Here is a 13,934-nt window from a genome sequence, read left to right on the forward strand (position 1 = left end):
AAAGCAGCACGGTCCAGAAGTGCAAATAGAACAAAGAGTAGTTGTAGAAGAACCAGAGCAAACCGTCAGATGATCAATTTGTGCTTCATTTAGCGTCAAATCTTCTTCTCTCTAGCTTCAGATCGCTTTCTTATTGACTATTTCATAAGCATTTGTTATTGGTAATATTGAATTAATGACTGTCAACTACTGACTGAAATTGCTCTCAGCAGGATTATCACGAAGGAAAATATTTCACTGACATGTTAATGTGGTCTTTTTTTAAACTTTAAGGGAGATTCGGGCTGCACTTCATCCAGATTATCAGTGTGTGTGGAGCCCAGATTAACACGCATGTTGTTGGACTGACTGCACAGAGAAAAGGAACACAAAACAACATGATACAGTGGTGCATAAAGATGTATGTTTTTATTTATTTGAGTTGAAAATAAGTGTTGATGAGATCCACTAACTAATGCAATTCAAGACACACTGTCACTACCATGTTAGGCATACAAGGCATTTGTATCATCTGTAAGGTGTCAAGTGTCTGCACATTTCAATAATGATTGATTGACATTGTCTCTTTGGGTGAGATTGTACTCGAGGTCAGCGTGAGAGTATGACTTCATGCACACATCATCCATGTTTGGGATGTCTCCTCAAGAGGTGCAGCTTTTTATTCTTGGGACATTCATTCATCTATTCATTCATTCATTGTTAGGCGGGCCGACTGCTGGGCCGACCTCTGGGGTGACACCTTCACAGTGGTGCTGTTTGACATCGGTGTAGAAATCTGCCGTTTGATCTTTGCACCGTCAAGAGGAGTGCAGAAAGGAAACAGGACAGATGTTATATATTTGCCGCTGTCTTTTTCTTGGCTTCCCAAAATGATTTAGGGCTCCGATCCTCTTTGTTGATGGCTTTTAAGGTGGTTTTTGGCACTGCGCCGCCTTTGGGAAAGCCCCTGAAATTGGCTGTTTACCAGGAGGGGGCTGATGGATGTGGAAGTTCAAAAGAAAATCCACCCTGTGTCCAAGGGATTAGATTTCATCTCAATTGTCTACTTCACCGGGTGCTTTCCTACATTTCCCAGCATGCCTCTCAGCCAAAGCGCGTGACTGACACGGAAATAAGAAATGGCAACAGCGACATTTTTCCTTGAGTCCTCTCCAACTTCACTCTCTCATCATCATTTTATTTGTCCACGTCTTGGGATCTGTCAACCCGCTACTGTACGCTGCAGGCGGGGCAGCACGCCTCTCTGCGGTCTGGCAGTGGGCAAAAATCCATCTGCCGCACGATCTCGGTGAAAAGCTCATCCACCATCGTCTTGCTCTTGGCAGAGGTCTCCATGAAGGGGCAGCCCCAGTCTTCTGCTAGCGCCTGGCCCTCGCCGGGCGACACCTCTCTCTCGTCCTCCAGGTCCACCTTATTCCCCACCAGCACCACCGGCACCTGCTGGTACCTGGAAAGAAAAGACAAAGCCATATTTGGTACAAACAGGAACTTCCTTCCCGGTGCCTCCGAGCGAAACTCATTGATGCGGCGAGTGTCGGCCTACATACTGTCAGTTGCTGAAACCACAAGAACCAAGCACAGTGGAGCAAGAGGAAAGCGACAAAAGCAGCTTCCCAGGAGGCTGCCAGTCCTCCGTGGGTGTCTAATATCTGTGGGCGGTCCCATTAGAGAACTGTCACGACAAACGAAAACCTCTCTGTAACAATGCCTTTGCTTGGCGTGCAAGTGACGCATCATCTACCAACGATTGCTATTGCACAATACGCGTGTCTCTCTTCCCCCCTGGGCCATCGCTAGATGGAGCCCCAGCCTGGAGCGAGTCATGGATAACGGGAATACTAACTGAAAACAGCTACTGCGAGAGAGAAGTAAAGACAGCTTCTTTATTCATTCACTACCATTGACGACTATAGACGTCAAAGATTCGTTTTGATTGGGCTGGCCGTGAATGAGTTGATAAAGGTCTCTGACATTCGGAGAAATTCCAATGGGATGAAGTATTACACACTTAGCATCCACTTGTCACGCTTTGTGACTGGTGCTAGTCAATGGTAGGGAACACAAAGTAACCAGCCAACCATTCATGCTCACTTTCCAACCATGAACACAATGCCTGCATGGAAAGTGCTTCTCTACACCTCACTGACTCTTTTTAGAAACCACGTTTACCAATTCTTTGTCTTTTTTTTTCTGCTGGTTGTCTGACTGACACTCTTCCCCAGGTAGTGTCCACCAATAGGATGCTGATTTGTGGCTTCCTGCCTCTGCTTTTGCGAGATCCCGGAGGGAAGGCAGCCGCATCCCTTACAAAGGACGGAAGAGTGGCCATGCTCGTCATCCGACCTGTGTGTGCATTGAGGGTGTGAACAAGGACAAGAGCCACGTGGGCAAATGCAAGCTGACAGTCTCGGAGGAGAAACTCTAAATATATCGACAAAGACACAGGGAATGATGTAGCGGCTGAAGAGCTTGCTTGTTGCCATGCCGGGCTGCACGCTGCCGCTGCTCTGCCTCGCAGGGATTCGCCGTCTACTGCGTGGTGTTTCATTGGAATGCTCGTGTTGCCCCCCAGTAGGAATACACTGGCGGGTCAGCGATCAATTGGCCAAATTATGTTCGCTTACACAATTAAACAGAAGGTGCCACTTTGATGCAGTTGGTTGGAAAATATCATGTGAAGGCGATGCACCTCAGGAGTCTCTGATCATTTCAACTAACTAGACTCACGGGAAGTCTGTAAGACGATTTGATGTCCGGAGGTGGAATCGAACCTGCACACTCCTAACTGTGAGGCGGACGTGCTAACCAGTGTGCCGCCATGCCGCCCTTTTGTCGTAAAATGCACGACATAATTAAAGTTGTTTTGTATTGCATTGGATAGTCAAGGATTTTGATAATCGGTTATTTAACGATTGACACTTCTAAATGTTGTCATATATTTTACTTCCCATGTTCTTGCCCTATCTGAACGTCAGTTATTGATTTTTTTACGGAGATATGTCTCAGTCCAGCTATTATACATTTTATTTGGTATGATTTTAGTTGTGCTAATATGTTTGCATGTTAAAAGCGCATTTTTCACTGTAACTAAAAAAACAATTAAATGTAAAGTGTGTTTAACATTTGACAATTTCTACTTGAGATGCAACTTTCTCTGCGCCTTAGAGGGCCCATGTAGCTCACCAACCTTCATGTTTGTTCTTAATGTGGCTATAAAGCTATAAACATTCTTCATTGTCATTAAAATACTGAGTCACACTTTTGTTGGAGCTAATTACCGCTAAGGGTTGCTGTGCCGGGAACATAACACAAAGAGCAGCAATGTTTACTTGCAAAAAAAAAAAAAAAAAAAAAAAAGTTGGGATCTTTCGCTTATATCTTAAAGGCAGACGTAGCCTTATTAAAGCTACCTGCTGTGCAAAATTGCCATTTCACAAGCCTCAAAGCAGCAGCAAACAAATCAGGATGAAGGGCTTGAATGCAGAATTCTGCATCTGCTGCTAATTAGCTGGAGCCAATCTGTGTGTGCCACACAAAAAATACACAAACAAATCACACAACATCAGAAGTTGTGTGTGAGTTCTAGAAGAAGTCCTCCACTAATCGTCTGGCTCTCTGTGCAACTTAGCAATTAAAAAAAAAAGAGATTGGACCAGTCCAGCAGACCTGGTGTGACAATTTCAACCACCTTCTCATTGTCGTGACTCGTCAAAAGAGTCAGAGAAGTAATATTAGTTTATTTATTTATTATTGGTGGTCAACAGATATGAGAAACATGTTTAGTGGGCTGCATGCACTTGATTGATGTCCCTTCATTGCTTGCTTTCCAAAAGACTGACCGCTTTAATGACTTGCTTTTTGCTCTTGGCCAACGCTAAAAGCCTGAGGTCCAAATGCTTCTTTGAGGCCACACTGGGGAGCCCCCTGAGATGCGTTGTTTTGGTCTCCGCCCTGTTCCCACTCCCCTCCTGCTATTAGACACAGCATCAGTGCAGCGTGAAAAGGCAACTTTGAAGCGGCTTCACCCCCAACCGATTCAGCACAAGCGGAACGAGATGATCCGATTGCGTGTCGGGAAAAAGTATGACGCTGGAAGTCACAGAATGGCACAATGCTATTTTGTAACCTGCGCCATGGAATAGCATGCAAGCTCGTGTGAGAGCAGATGTCTGCAGCACACATTCTTTCCCACATAAGAGCCTCGCATTCCAGTTTACACGACTCCCTAATGGACGCCTGATGTCTTTTTGGCTTCAAACCCAACTCAATTCCATTAAGTTCTGGTGAGTGGGTTCATGTAGCTTCACCGCATGTTGTTGGCTGGCTCAGCAGAAAATTGGATCAGCAGGATGATCTCCTAAAGGGTCCATAACGTGATGTCGATGCCCCGCGAACACAACGCGGACAGGGTGCCTTATTAACTCTTTGCGACGGGCCAATCGAGCCCCTCGTCTGCTGCAAAATTCATCTGGTGCTCGTTGGAACGTCTGCACCAACGGAAAAGCATTGTCTTTTCTTTTTTTCCTACAGTAAAAGCAGACTCCAACAGCGAGTCGTTATCATCATCATGGGACCTTGTGAGGCCCCGCACATGACAAGGAAGAAACCAGCCTGCAGTTTGATCTAAACGGTCCTAAACTACACTGAAAGAATTTTTTGTTGGATTTATTCACATTTTTAAAGTAGATGTATAGTTTACTTAAATAAACTGAATACATCGACTTGATAAAATAAAATTGAATAAATAGAATAGAAATTCAACACATTGTCTTTTTGCTGGCCTGGGAAAACCTTGGGATGTCTCCGGACTAGCTGGAAGAAGTAGATGTGGAGAAGGAACGTTGAGCTTCCCTGCTGAAGCTGCTGCATCCTCGACCTGACCCCGCCCGGATAAGCGGTAGATGGATGGATGGATGGACGGGTACTATTTTGGAATCCATTCATCCATTTTCTGAACTGCTTAAAGGGTTGTGGGTGTGCTAGAGCCTAACCCAGATTTTAAATAAAACGCTGACGGGGCTTACCTAGCACTTTTGCACACCCTGGTGTCACACTGTCTCTGCTGCTAACTGATCATATACAAACACAAATCAATCAACACTCATTTATCCATAATCTGAACCGGTTATGGTCCTCATGAGGGTCACGGGCATGCTGGAGCCTATCCCAGCAGTTTTCAGGCAGTAGGCGGGGGACGCTCTGAACTGGTCACAGTCACGCCAAGGGGCAATTGGCCTATCAAGCATGTTTTTGGGATGTGGGAGGAAACCAGAGTACCCGGAGGATACCCACACGGGCGCACACAGGAAGGCCGGAGCCGGAATTGAACCCTGCACCTCCGAACCAACACTATCTATAAAAATTTCCCTCAGTGTCAAAAACTTTCAGTTCCTTCTCCATTTGCACATTTGTCTTCAAAAGGTGACTCCATGTTCTTATTTGACACTTTACGTTTACCTGCACTCTGTTCTTGAATGGCATTTTAATTGAGCATAAAATGGATTTGGGCATAAAAAACAAATACATTTACTTTATATTGTATTTACTGTAAATAAAGTCTTAAATGAGAACAAATTGGCAATCATCATAAAGTGTGTATGACTTTCCAAGGCATTGCTAAGGTAATTACGTAGCATAAATATCAAAATGACATTAATGTAATTTTTAAATTCATATAGCATTTGTACTGAATCTCAGTCTGAATGTGCAGGGCCATCTTTTTTGTTGAACCCTCCATTCTTCTCATTCTAAATGGTGCGTTTTGGAAGGAAAAAAAACCCAACAAGCATAGACTAATCAGACAGATGTTATGATTATATAAGAATGCGTCTCTTACAGCGTAAGAAGCCACTTGAGAAGCAGAGTTGTGTGAAATAAGGGTATGTACTATTCATATGCCACATGCACACTTGGTGGGCACCTGTGCTGCGCACAAACATATCATAATTTGTTCATTTGTTCGATTAGACATGGCATAATCGATTATCGATTTATAATTTTGTGGATTCGGATGAGACTTGCCATCACCGGAACTGCCATTTTATTTACACGGATGCCGCCGGCGCTTTGGTTAGCTTTGAGCCAACTACCAAAAAACAATACGATCTAAAATTGGACCAAAACAATAACCAGTAACAATAACCACCCTGAATAAATTATTATGTGAGTCACTGATGGTGTCGGGGTACAGTTGGTCCGTAACTGTCAGACTAGCGCTAACAACAAAACGGCTGTTGCTGTGATGTCACACCATCTCATCCGAGTGAGAAAAAATATAAATCAATATTCATTATGCCATGCCCAATCGAACGAGTGGTCGAATTACGACTCATTTGTGCACAGCATACATACACACAAACACACACATTACACTGAAACAGAATTTTTTTTTCCCATTCAGGTTATTTTGATTCTCAGCAAAATGATGCAAAAATATCTTTAGTTGAGCTACTCATCACAACATAGCTGCTCATCTTAAAACGCTCTCCAAGGCTAAGTTGACCACATGTGAGAATTTGCTATCTCAGGAATTGAACAGATTCTTGGCTCAATTGTTTTCCGAGCCCATTGGGGAGGCTTTATTACACTCGACACAACTTCCACCCCGGAATCATCACCTTAGCATAATTGCAGAGACATCTGATAACGTGACCTTTTATTACTTTGACTTGACTTAAATGCACCAGGAGCAAAATTTGCATATTTTTGAATTGCTCATCAAACATTCCTCATCCCAAACTGTTTATAATAGATCAGTGAGTGTTGAGCACTACAAGGCCCCGTTAGTCACATGATGTTTCAAAGGGACTTTTTACAGTCTTGTCATCTTATGAAAGCCATCCAAGATAAGGCCCAACTGTGCTTGTGGGATGAGCTCAGTGGTTTTGTTGAGTAATGGTCTGAACTAAGTGATCAGAAGAACATCCCGAGCTAGTCATGTGTGCGAGTGTATAACCGCAGGGCTCAGCAGCTGCTTTTTAACACAAAATGTCACTGTACTCATTGTGTTTATTTATGAATTTATCTTCTTCCCATTTTTTTTTTTTGCTTTCAAGCTTCCCATCCAAGTACTAAGCTAGCCTGATGCTGCTTAGTTTACAGTAGAATATTACCTGTCTGTCTGTCTGTCTGTCTGTCTGTCTGTCCGTCAGTCCACACCCTGCAAATTGCAAACTCACCTCTTGACCCTGATAATCTGGTCCCTCATGGGTTTGATGTCCTGAAAGCTCTGCTGGTTGACCAGACTGTAGACCAGGATGAAGCCTTGGCCGTTCCTGATGTAAAGGTCCCGCATGGAGGCGAACTGCTCGGTGCCGGCCGTGTCGAGGATCTCCAGCACCGACGGGGACGAGTCCACCTCGATCTCCTTCCGGTAGAAGTCTTCGATGGTCGGGTCATATTTTTCGATGAATGTTCCGGTGACGAACTGCACGGTCAGGGCCGACTTGCCCACCCCGCCGCTGCCGAGCACCACCACTTTGTACTCCCGCATCGCGCCCCGCTTTCACATCCGCCACATCCCGACCTCGCGTTGTGCGCTCACGCCGCGGCCACGACGCGCCGAATGCGGTGCAGGCGGAGGGGATGTTGCATTCAGCCTCTACGGAGACGTTCCCACGCTATCTGGACGGAACCCCCTTCCACGGGCATCCATAATGCAATAGGCAGAAATAAGACTGGCTATAATTAGAAACGAGGCGGCTGCACATCTTGCAAATGAGCTAAAACGACATTTTCCCCCTTCAGTGTGCAGCGACGATCAGTGGAAAGGAAGGCGAATGTCTTTTTGTCCCCGAGAAGACAAAAAAAAAAAAAAAAAAAGTGCAGGGAATCCACGCCTTTGGATTCCGTGCATCAGGCAGACGTTTCCGGCATGTCACGTATAATAGAAGGGAGGTAACTCTTACCGGACACTTTATTAGGTACACCCACGAGCTGCACTGTAACGTAAACATAAAGTAACATTAGAAAATAATACAACGGAAAATATCACATAAACATTGCCAATAACAGACTAGTTATACTTGACACTCAGTAAAGTAGATTATTGATAAATGGAACACAATTAATCCAAGGGTGATTTTAGTAATGATGGTTCTCTTATTTGGAGTCAAAAAATCTGAATAATCTCTCAGTCTAATTAACAAAATGATTATTGTTATGACCTAGAAGTATTTTCCATCCAGTGTTTTTCATTTTCAGTAATCATGAATTTACAATTGCGTTAGTCTAGGCTAGTCCGATAAACAAGTACGATTATATTGTTGCATATTGTTATGACTTAAGTGTTTTCCATTTTCAGTAATCATGAATAAAATATATTAATGAATTGGTTTCATAGCCCCCCACTATTTCTGAGTCTATAGAGAAAAAAAACCCTGGAGCCGTCCTTGCTGAGGACCATTCCGATATATTTTTAAAATATTACTATTTGGTGGAGTATTATGGTAAATGTTTCTTGTTATGGATAATATTTTTATGTAGCATTTCAACTGGCCCAGCTTTCCCATGGAGTGATGAGAGACAACCACAAAGGTGACATTGACTTTTATTTCTTTCTTTCGATAGAATTTACACTACCTCGCTGGAACCAAAGCACATTTGACTAAAAGGAACATAATATAAAGAATACATTTCTCCCAAAAAGATTACAGCAAAACTATTGAATGGTTGATTGGGCGCACAGAAGCAAGGATGGCACAGTCTCCAACCGTCTCGCGTGTGGCCCCCTCTGTTGGCCAAGACAATGAATTACACTTTCTCACACAGGGGTCAACAAGTTCCTTATCCTCGACTGGTGACTCCGTTGTACTCAGCCATTTTGGCTTCCACTCAAAAAACATGGCTTCACATAGCAATAGTTATTCCTTTATTTGAAATGAAATTACGAAGGGGTCGAGTAAAGAACGTCTCTACAAATAGTTTACAAAAAAAAAACAATATACACGCAACAGACTTCAGATAAGGCAATGAATTTGGATACCCAGAGTCTGCTCAGAGAACCAAAGTTCTTCCGTTGGCCTTCTCTTACCATCCACTGTCTATGCTTAAAATACACGTCAAGGACTTTGTGGGTAAAACAAGGACGTCTCAAGTGCACCGCCCCCGCAACTACATTCACTTAAAAAACACATGGTTGACTGTTGCAAATCTCCAGTGTGAAAAGTGCTATCCTTAACTCTCGCATTACACTGAACAAATCAAATCAGTGAAGAGCCTGAAGGTCCTTATCAACATTGATAGATTTTGTTATTGTGTGTACATAATTATATACTTATATGGTGATTCATTCTAGTGAGTGTCACAGCTCTACAGTGGCTGTTGTTTTCTAGTGAAAATATTAGTTTGTGGTTACAATCTCAGTGAAGAATAAGAAATGTTAATGTCTTGACTACGATCTAACTTGTGTACGTAATTCGGTGGGGGTAGGTCAAACAATGTCTTTTACAAAAATACCAAAGTTTAGCAACTGCAACATTTGGTTGCCACAGCAACAACTTAATATTGTTATGAAATACTAGCATACCAGAGTACACCCTTTTTAAAAGTTTTCCTTCTCTTTTTTTTCTCGGCTAAAATGTCATCTATACAATAAACATATTTTTGTTTCTCCAACAACACAAGCAACTCTATTCCTACACTCTCACTTCTGAAACATCATTATTATTATTTTTTTTCCTCCCTCTTTCCAGCAAGAAGGCCATCTAGGTCTAGCAGCTTCCAGCAGTCTATAGGTGGACTTGGAAGCTTCCACCTCCACACCGCTGACAAAGCACGGTGTGACACAGCTCAATAAGTTACATTCATTTCAAATATTTTTACAACATAGTAATTAACGTGAGGGCGAAGATCAATAAAGAGTAAAGATAAATTAAGAGTAAACCTTTTAAGCCCCAATCACAAATAAAACACACAACGAGATGCATGAAGACAATCAAGGAGAATGAAACCCAAAGTTGTGGATTGTCAATGGTCATCAAGCACCATGAAATTACATTTGTTTTGGGCTAGAACAAACACAAATAAAAATAGTTTTTCCTAAATTATCTTTAAAACTTATTACACTATGAAATATGCCGATTGGTTTAAAAAAAAACAACACAAGAACATTTCATGTCCTTGACTTGCTTGAAGTGCAGGTGGAGCCGAGTCCAAACATATTTTGAAAGCACACATAGCACAAACTTTAAACACAATTCTATAACCAGAAACTAAATTACATATATACATTACACGCAAGATTTTTTTTTTTAACCTTCTCACTTATATATTCCTCTTGTAAATTACGGGTAATAAATGATGGTACATTGTGAGAGCTAGTTGGTGATCCAGAAAGACACTTGTGATCTCAATGGACAGTTGGTAGAAAAAAATATATTTTTTTCTTCCCCCACGCTAAACGTGACACCAGCTTGTCTGCAACTGGCTATCATCCAGGTGAGCATGTTTAGGCACTTCTACAGTTTTCTAGGGTGAAAGAGAATTGCGGGTGATTGTGGAGCCAGGTAGCCCTCGAGTTCAAGTCTTCAGCATTTGGTTAAGCACCAAAACATGCCGTCACCGAGTCCGCCATGCTCCCATGTCTGCCGGCAGACTATCCGTTCTCATGCGCACGCACATACACACATGGCTTGGGATGTCTGGGACTAAGCCCCATCAAGTCCTTGGCACTGACTCGGAGCACCAAGCCGACCACCCCAGCTGGATGCAGTTTAAAAAGGCGGCACCTCCGCAAATCATCGTTGTGTTGTTGTTGTTCCAAGCAGCTTTGGGACATGATAAAAAAAAAAAAAAAAAACATCTTCTCCAGGTCGGGCTTTGGCAAAATGCTTCCAGGGTTGATACGATTCAGGTCATCGAGGGCAGATGCAGTATGTGCGGGGACCCCTTTTGAGCTGCCACATTCCATTCTGAGGAGAGCCACTCTCACACCACTGGACAAAAACACTTGAGGCCATCAAAGCGTGTCAGTGTGGTTACAAGTTTCCCGTGACTGTCTAACTCTAAGTACAATAGAGTGCACCATAACGTCAAAGTGCAAATCCAGCATATTGTTGTTTACTAAACAAGGACAGAAATTGTGTGGAAATTCCTCAAATAAATAATCAAGAAAGGGTTTCAATGTGGTGTGCCTATTCTGTGTCAACCACAATACGTACATTACCATATGTTAGAGTCACTAAAAAAAAAAAAATCATACACACTATGTGGTGCCTGTGTGTTGCACTGACACTGCCATAAGTGCATTCATGTGTGAGACTCTTAGCATGCAGGTTGCTGCACCTCTATGGGAGAGGTAAAATAGTATTTACACGTGAGCAGATTGGGGTTTTGGAGTGCACCTCCTTCACAATCCAGCGCTTTTGTGGCGTTTACTTTAGAATGATCTGCAGGGGAGACACACAAAGACAGAGAGAAACATTTATTGAGATATTTTACCCAGCACACAATTGCATTTTCCTCAGAATCAAAACATTTATTTTTCTGTGGACCTTTATCCAATTACTCATAGGAGAGAGACAAATCTCTACTCCGCAGGTCAGTGTTTGGATGCACAGTTCAGTTGTATTCCATATGGAAAACATGAAAACAATCTGCATGCACAGATGCTCAAATTGCCCATCAGAAATGAAGTAGCGGAAATGATGGCCCAGTTGTATAAAACCAACTGAAACAGAAATTATAATTGCTGCAAACAAACGTAATGTCTTCTCAAAACCTGAGCTGCCCAAACAGAGTGCCTGACATAAAACATATGCAGCACAAACTCGTGCTGTGTCCAAATTCACAGACTGTGATCTCTGAAAGCCAGTTTTTCGGCCGCAGTACGTCACAACCCGATCACAATTGGTATCTAAATACAGATTAATCTCTTTCCCTCCATGAAATCTCAAATAATACATGCACAAAATACAAATACATATTTTATGTGTAAAATACGGGTGTCCTGAGAGAAAATGTAACCGGAGCTGTGGTGAAAGTGATTCCTAAATATTATTTAAAATTTCAAATAGGGCTTAAGAACCCTTACGAATGGCTTTTTGATCCTGCCCACAACCAGCTAATAAATTAAATGGAAAAATAATTTTGACAATAGCTTTATAGTTTTTTCTTCGGGAAGGAGTCGTGTCACTTGGGGAGTGTCATGGGATAAAAATCCAGCCTACGGCAGAAGGGGGCGCTGCCGTATAATTTGTAACCTACGTCCAATAGCTAGTAAAAGTAAAAGCATTTTAAATGTTGACTGTCTTTATGTGTAAAAGTGAGTATATATACTTTGTCCATTCATGTCAAACGCATATGTGATTGAGACAGATAAGAGCAGGTGTCTTTAATATGTACCTAAAGTTGTGGCCAGTGTGTCTTAGCAGCATCTAAAAATAATTGTTTATTCAATGTTGCCACGGAAACCATCTCTCCTGAGAGGGGAGGGGCCAGCCGCGAGGTCACACGGTGGCAGACAGAATGACATCACCGTTTTCTCTCATCCCAGATGCACGTTTAAATTGTGGCACCACTTCCTGCAGACAATTACTGGAAATGTCCCCACTGAGCTCACATGTGGCAGGAAATGACAAACATTGCCAGATCGTCACTAATGATTGCACACAAAAAAATCCCTGAACCAGGTTGGGTGAGTGAGGAGGCTATCTCCAGCGTGGTGATGTTCTTCTCAGCTAAGAACTGTCAGGGGTTCAGGGTATTTGATATGGTAAAGCAGCCTGGCACAACTCTCACATCATCTCGTGCACTGAATAAGGCGGACATTGCTGGATCTCTTGGGAAATGCGCTAATTGATCAACTGGCCCACATTAGAAGGGAAAACTTGTTGTTTGCAGAGCTTCAGACTTCCCCTGAATGCATTTTGCTCCTAAATGTGGAGACAGTGCCAGTCCATTACTCGCACGTGGGCGATCAGTGCATTTTCTAAGCATGAATGAATGAAAGAAAGTACACAAATAATCTCTGTGTTATTGATTTTCCGAAGTGGTGTACCGTGACATTTTTTCCAATGTGAAATATGCGCCTTGGTACAATGAAGGTTTGGAAAGAGTAGTTTACGTCACTCAACGGAACAGACGGATGAGGTCAAGCTTGCATTGCTGGTTTGTATCCGGTCTGCGTTAATGCTCCACTGGCGCTTGGACTGGCAGATATCTGAGTGGTTAGCAGATTTATATCCTCATATGAAGGCGGCCTGATTCTGAAATGAGGACATCTTTGATTCCATGTATTTTCTTTTCCTCTTTGCGCTGACACGATATATGTATATCCCAATTGAGCAAAAAATTGGGACTGTCACTTCAACCATGCAATGTAAATCCATCCTCGGGCTACTACTCGCTTTAGTTTTAACCATAATGATAAACAAAGTGTTCTGGATAACATTCTGACAGCTTTGTTGTTTTAATAGCAACACATTACAGTCTGTGGTGACTGACGATTAATGTCACAATTAAATGTAACAGTGGAAGAAGAAGAAAGGAAAAAGCAACATTTAAAATTACTGTGGATTCTGACCGCAAAAGGAGTTTATCCTGTTTGTGTTGCTTGCCAGGACATAATGTCAGCACTTGGCAAGTGATTTCGCACTGCAAAGATGTCACACTATTTATAACGCAGAACAAGTTTGAAACCAGTATGTCCCGAATGTATGTATATGAATGTGCTAACTGTGTGTGGTTGCGTAGCACACAGGCAATAACAAGTGATTCCCCTGCTGCAAGATGGAGGGGAGTAAAGTATTGGACAATCAGAGACGTGAAAACAAAACAAAAAAACATGCAGAACAGAACCAGGAAGTGGTGCTACATAGCGCAACTACTACATTGCAAATGTGGGAGCTCTGAAGAAGTACTTGACCAAAGCGCCAAAGTATTTCTCGGGAAATTTGATAGGCCGTGCAGGAGGCTCCTTTGCTCCCCTGGGAGAC

The 13,934-nt window shown here is 42.7% G+C and overlaps 2 protein-coding genes across 13 annotated transcripts in view; both read right to left on the reverse strand.

Annotated features, from left to right (window-relative positions):
• Nucleotides 1-381: 381 nt before the first annotated feature.
• On the reverse strand, nucleotides 382-7,818 carry LOC119138290 (ras-related protein Rap-2a-like). The gene is made up of 2 exons (XM_037278282.1): nucleotides 7,179-7,818; nucleotides 382-1,447 (listed from the first exon to the last, which is right to left on the reverse strand). Exons 1-2 carry the CDS (start codon nucleotides 7,490-7,492, stop codon nucleotides 1,210-1,212), a joined length of 552 nt encoding a protein of 183 aa, XP_037134177.1. The 5' UTR covers nucleotides 7,493-7,818; the 3' UTR covers nucleotides 382-1,209.
• A 714-nt stretch (nucleotides 7,819-8,532) lies between these two features.
• LOC119138236 (muscleblind-like protein 2a) overlaps nucleotides 8,533-13,934 on the reverse strand; it is a 28,747-nt gene continuing 23,345 nt past the window's right edge. For all 12 annotated transcript variants that reach the window (XM_037278128.1, XM_037278137.1, XM_037278119.1 and 9 more), the window contains one exon: nucleotides 8,533-11,387. In XM_037278128.1, the coding sequence (XP_037134023.1) occupies nucleotides 11,263-11,387 (125 nt within the window). In that variant the 3' untranslated portion in view covers nucleotides 8,533-11,262. The remainder of the gene's footprint in view (nucleotides 11,388-13,934) is intronic.

The sequence above is a fragment of the Syngnathus acus genome, chromosome 2 (genome assembly GCF_901709675.1).
Source record: "Syngnathus acus chromosome 2, fSynAcu1.2, whole genome shotgun sequence".
NCBI classification, from domain to species: domain Eukaryota; kingdom Metazoa; phylum Chordata; class Actinopteri; order Syngnathiformes; family Syngnathidae; genus Syngnathus; species Syngnathus acus.